At 37.6% G+C, this 6,427-nt stretch overlaps 1 protein-coding gene across 2 annotated transcripts in view; it reads left to right on the top strand.

Annotated features, from left to right (window-relative positions):
• Positions 1-6,427, top strand: part of POLA1 (DNA polymerase alpha 1, catalytic subunit) — a 186,526-nt gene that overhangs the window by 119,839 nt on the left and 60,260 nt on the right. For both annotated transcript variants that reach the window (XM_066176965.1, XM_066176966.1), the window contains exon 35: positions 4,942-5,058. In XM_066176965.1, the coding sequence (XP_066033062.1) occupies positions 4,942-5,058 (117 nt within the window). The remainder of the gene's footprint in view (positions 1-4,941; positions 5,059-6,427) is intronic.

Consider the following 6,427-nt stretch of genomic DNA (forward strand, 5'->3'; position numbering starts at 1 on the left):
AACTTCTGTTTGACAGGCTGTTGCAAAACCACTTGCCTCTGTATTTTGGGGTAATATTCTTAATGCTTGTTGATCATTAGAATGGGAGAGGCTAATTCTCAAGAACAGACTTACAAAGAAACAAAAATTACTTTTGACTTGCAAATTTCTCCCTATTAGCTACAGTTCATGGACTTAATACTCTTCAGGGATTTTCTTTTATATTGTGCATCTATTTTAGGGTTTTTTCGCATACTTTTTATTTTAAAATCCACTAAGTATTTGTGGGAAGGATGTTTGGAAACGCTAGTTGCTTTTTTTTTTTTTTGCCCCTCTGTCAACTTGTATTTCATTTCCCACAGTGTTGCAGATACCAAGTAGAACAAAGCTGAAGGTTCCCTATTATGATTTTGTTTGATCTACTGCAAATTAATTTACAGACTCAGTGATAGCTGCTGGGAAATGAAGGATTGGTTTTGTTTGGTCAGTGAAGATGACAGGCATGGATCAAATAAGGGTTAACAATAATGCACTTGAGCAGATTGAATCAGAACATAATGCATGTATTGAATTTGATTGCAACATGCATGTCTATGGAAAAGGTTTTTGTTTAAAAGAAATCAAGGCTATGGCTTAATTATCAAAGCAAAACAAGACACATAAAGAGCTACATGTTTCTGATACTGCTTTTTTCAAAAATAGCTCCCTTCACACAGTTATCTACATGTTTAATTTCCATGCATAATAGCAACAGTTATTGTTGTCATTTGTTACTAGAGATTAACAGATAGCAAGTACAAACGCAAATAAGGCCTGAATAGAGAGGTGACAAAGAAGAAAAGACCTCTTTACTGTTAATTATAACTGGTGAGAAGTCTATACAAATGACATTAACTGTTTTCTATATGAATTGAAGTGACATCCACTTTGTTAGTATCTACTCAACACATTTGGGCATTTTTTTGTAGGCAATAAATGAAATCTTCATTTCTTCAATATAGTTGAGAAATGTACTACTCAGTTAAGCTTGTATATTTTGATCATTATTTATTAGTGGCTGAAAACAAGCATAGTAGTAAGCTGTTGAATTTAAGTGGTTATTTTTATCCTAAGGTATGGTTTTTAGTTTAATCATGGGGTTTTCAGTCTTTTTTCACCTTTTTTTGTGACCAGCAGAGTCTCTCAGTGCTTTCTTCAACAGTGACTGCATTAGACTGAAACAATTTTATAAAGAAGCTTATTTCAAATGTCATTACTCAGTGGCAGTTTGAGAGGACCTTCTATGCATCCCCTTGTAAGACAGTAGAAGCTGTACCTTGTGAGTGGTGTAGTCCTTTGTTTCATAATGGTTAGCTAAAAAGGCCAACAGGTGGCAGAAAACACAGTTACTTCTATCATACATTATTTTCATGGTTGTCTATTGTTGAGTATTCTGTTCAGCTGAAGCTGGGATGCTGCTCCCATTCCAGGATTTGTTTTTTTTCAGTTGCAGTTGCATTCCCTAGCAAAATATCTTACTATCTGGCAGTTTCCATTATTTGTTTTTCTAATTTAACAAATTGTTTCAAAGTTCAGATGTAGTCATTTAATATGCTTTGAGTCATGAATGTTCTCTTTGTGCACACAATCTTTTCATAGTTACAGCTGAAACAATTACGCTCTTCAACAGGAGGATTTTGGAATGGGTGAGGACACCCTCCACACCTCCCCCTGCCTGGCTGTGTATTTTAAGGTGCTGTTTATGTCAGATTGCTGCCAGATGTTTCATAGAAGGTAGATGCCACAGAATAAACAAATTTCCAAACAGAGCATGTCTTTTGTTTCTAAAAATTAACTTTATGCAAGATGGGTGAGAATTCATTACCCTTACAAAAATAATTTTGTGTTTTCCCTCACGGTGGCTCTAATGATATTCTTGGCACTCACTCAGGTGAGTGCCTGAAGATCTCAATGCTATCCTTGAGTAGCTTTTTTTTGGTAGAAGGTTATTCCATGTCTTTTTAAACTGAGTTATTTAATCAGTGTGAGACAACAAATAAACACCTTCCTCTTTTAGAGATAAATCAGCTTCATTTGCAAAACCAGAGCCAAGGCCTGTCTTTGTCACTTGAGGGTCATTTTTGCCTGATGACTTCAGAAGACACAGGTCAGGTGTCTGTTAGGTCAGGCCCTAAGTTAGGATTTCTCATGGTGACCCATGTGTTAATTGAGTATCTCAGTCTTGGTGAGCAGTGTCTTATGTGGCTAATGTCAGTTCTGAAGTATTTGTCATAAATAAATTGTATATGACAGAGAAAGTAGTACTAGGACTCCTAGGGTAACAGTTGTGCGAGAGAACAAAGCACAGAAGGTTTTTGAATTCTTTACATTTTCTCACTGTGCAGTTTTAAATGTCATGATTTACATTGCTGATCTACGTAACAATAAAGTTCACACTTGTGATCAGATACACTGGTCATACTGTTTCCAACACCCCTTACTTTATTAAGGGGGTCTAAAGCAGGGAGTATTTCCTCATCCCAAAATCTGTTAGGTGAATTGCTTTTGGAGATGCTTTTTTTCTGTCCATTTACTATAAATGGATCATAAGGTAAGCTAATGGATAAGCTTAAACTGGGTATCAGGCTTTTAGATGTCAGAGTTGGGTGAAATGAATCTAACTGCATATGTAAATACACTCTGTCCATTCCTGCACTGTGGGCAGAAGCACACATTTCAGGAAGCGCTATATACATTGACATTGCCGTGATGTTCTCCACAGTTTTTCTGGTCTGGCCACATGGACATAAAAGCTCTGCTCTGCAAAGGCAGCAGGAAGTGTTTTGATGGATTTGGCACCAAGTGGGAGAATATTGAGTATATGACATGGCTGTAGACATGGTGAAAGAGGAGACATCTCTGGAATAAATGAATTTATTTGGAAAGGACTTGAGGTTTCATCTTAAAGAGATAAAGAAAAGCTAAACCAGTCTTGGAGCACTTCTGAAATTATTATAGAATATATTTTTAGGTTGAAATCGAAGTGGAAATTAGGTAGAAGTCATTGCCAGAGTATAACATTGGGACAACTTCTCGAAGAGCTAGTGAGAATGGAAACAAGCAACTTTCTGAGTTGTCCTCTGATTCATAACATCTCTGTCAAAGTACCAGGGATCCATGTATGTAGTTAACTTCTTTGCAGGTGCAACAAAAAATCTGGAAATAGGCCAAAAAAATAACCAGCCACTATTCCCAGCAGGGACTGAAATGCAGAGTTTGACAGGACTGAGCTGCTCAGGGTGGTAAATGCAGGAACTGCTGGAGAAGAGTTGCAGGAAGACTAAGTTGACTTTTCAGTTAACAATAGAAGCTTAAATACTCTGCCAAGGAAGGTGACGTGAGGAAATGCTAAAAACCCAATCTTAATTTTGTGTCCAATGTATATCGACGTAGTGGGGAAGAATAAAATTATAATTCTTAAAAAATATTAAATATCTTTCTGGAAGTGACTGCTTTATGCCCAAATGTTTGGTAGTGTGCTCTAGGCAGACTAGAAATTGAGGAGAGAAAGAAGCAGAGAACAAGATGATAAATCCCATTTTGTTTCTGTATAAGTTCATGTTCATTGGTATCCTGAATACAGTGTGCAGTACTGGTTTCATCTCCCTCCCCACTTGTCCCATTTTCCCCCACTGCCTCATTTCCAAAAAGACCTGGGAGAGATTCAGAGAAGGGCAACAAAGATTTGGAGTGGTTTCCAGGCAAGGAACAACTAAGTAAATTACGACTGTGGTTTGGAAAAGACTTTGATTGAAGGTGATGTGATGGAGGTCTATAAAATCATGAGTGGCACAAAGAAGTTGAATGCAGAATGATTTTTCCTAGTCCCTCCTGATGCAAGAACTAGAAAGCGTTTAAAGAGAAGCTCTGTGTGTGTGTGTGTGTGTGTGTGTGTGTGTGTGTTCAAGAAAGCTAAAGTACTTTTCCATATAGTTCATAGTTGTTCTGCAGGATGTTTCAGATGCTGAAAGCTTACATGGGTTTGAAAAGCACTTGAAGTTCATTGGGGTCCTTACTGCATCATTAATGCATTAATTCAGTCGCCACTGAATACAGAGTCAGTGGTTCAGGTGGTCCTTGAGCTATTTCCAAAGGCTGGGAGAATCTTTGGAAGAATTTTACCATATCCTTTCACTTTTGCCAGTACTTAAGTATCTTCTGTTAGTGGTTCTTAGGGATGAGGTGTGGCATGGTTTTTAGCCTATGGTTGTACCTGGCACAAGAAGTTCATCGCTACCAGTCCTGGAATAATTCCTTCTTACATAGTCTTAAGAGAAGCCTTTTGCATTGTCTCTCTGAGCTGACATAGGACGAACTGGCTCAGATTTTATTTCATTTTAATTCAGCAAAATGTTAGTTTTTCCTAAATGAATCAGTTTTTGTTGAAGTCTTGGAAGCTTTCTGAAAAAAATTAACAAGATATTTAAAAAGAAGAAGAAAGGAAAGCTTCTGGCTTGCATCAGAAAACAGAAAACTTAAAACTGTTTGTCCCCTCTAAAGCACTAGCAAAGAAATGGCTTGTTACTTAAATATTTAATTTATTACAAGTCTTCCTGAATGAAGTGTCTTCCTGAATGGTCTACATAGCTGGATAAAATACTCTGCTTGTATGTTAATGTTGTTGTAACTGGAGAAGAGAAGAGCAGAGGTTTCAGTGTATTTCAAAGAAGGGATGACTGCAGTGTGGGATTTTGAAGCAAGAAGACTCCAGCTTTGTTGTCCGCCATTAATTGTGTTTAAACAAGGTCCTTGAAGGACCTTCATCTCTTTATATGTATTACAGTATCAGATTCACAGAGGATGTTACAGTTGGGATATTTTTCTTCCTTGACTGTGATTCATTTTTTGAATAGTTATATTCAAGTTATAACTTGAATTTAGGGTAAAAAATGATTTTTTTTCCCGTGTTCTGCCTTTCTGCAGGGTTGGTTAATATGTGAGGACCCAACGTGCCAGAATCGAACCCGTCGGCTTCCGCTGAGTTTCTCCCGGAGCGGCCCCGTGTGCCAGGCCTGCAGGAGGGCTGTTCTGAGGCCAGAGGTGAGTGTTTTGGGACAAAGCTTTGACGGAAGTGGAATGGGATTCTCCTGAAGCTCACCTGACTCTCAACTCTGCTTTTCAAAGGTAGCAGGATTAAGCAGAATTAAGCAGGAATTTTTAATTAGTTTATTACTTTAAAGGGGACTGTTTATGCTTTTCCTGTTCCACATTTAAGCTGCATCCTCATTGCTGTGAAGAGAGCATGCCATGCAGCTGCTTTGTTTGGAAAATTTCCAGCTGACGAGCATTTGGTCAGCAAACTAGAATTTGCTGGAATGTCTCTGCCAGAATACAGGTAAATTGGCATGGACAAACAAACCCAGCCTTCCAAACCAAAAACAACCACTTGGGTTTCTGCTGACTGGTTCTTACCTGGCTGAATTTGGTACTGAGAAGCTGGAGGTGAACTCTAAGGTGGTATTTTCAGGAGATCACAAGTTCTGGTTTCTGCACATTTGAATTTGGCTCCACACCTGCAAAACGTAGAAGCTTTTAAACCTCACATTGAGCTAGATGGTCTGGTCTTCCAGAATTCAAGACTGCTTGATGGTTTTCTTAGTTTCTGAGATTAAAGGAAGCTGATTTTTTCATGTTATAAATTTCTGGTAAAGCACTTCAATTGGTAAGAAAAGAGAAAGAAAATAAGTTTAACATTTAGAAATCTTGACAAATTACATTAAAAAAACAGAGAGAAAGATTCCATAAGGAAAATGAAAAATCTATGATTTCAAGTTGTAATAAGTCTTCACTTTATTCTTACTTACATAAAACTTTAAAAATTCAAGGTTTTGAGGTGGGGCTGTTAAGTGAATGCTGTGAACAGCATTGTTTGATTTACCATGTGAGATTCCTTTTGGTCCTTCGTCTTTGGTAATGGAGATGTAAAATGTCCAAAGGATAAATGTTAGTAAAAAGCCAGGGACTGAAGCAGCATTTTCAGAGAAAAACTGATCAAAAGCCATTTTGTGCATTAGTAGTAAGTTAATGCTGCAGAATGTAAGAAGACCAAATGATGAACAGTATTAAAGAGAGGATAAGAATGAGCAGAAGTTCCTTAATTCCTAGCACTGGAACCAGGTGATAGCACACTAAATTAAAAAGGAGGAAAAGCAAATCTGTCAGTAAACAATCATTTCACCTATGTCATAAATCTGAGCTGTAAGAAATTGAAAGCCAGTAACAGCAGGAAAAGAGACCAAGACTTATATGGTTAGTAGCAGTGTTATGTTAGTTACCAACAAAATTTATGAAGATATTCAAGTTTGGCCCGATTTCTAGCTATTGGAGAGTTGTACAAGATTTATAAGGAGATCATTCTGCCGTCTGCTAGCTCTGCATTCTATCACATTATGTGATAGGACTGTCACCC

Source organism: Chamaea fasciata, unplaced genomic scaffold (genome assembly GCF_029207755.1).
Source record: "Chamaea fasciata isolate MVZ Bird 193981 ecotype frontalis unplaced genomic scaffold, bChaFas1.0.hap1 SCAF_2, whole genome shotgun sequence".
Lineage (NCBI taxonomy): Eukaryota > Metazoa > Chordata > Aves > Passeriformes > Sylviidae > Chamaea > Chamaea fasciata.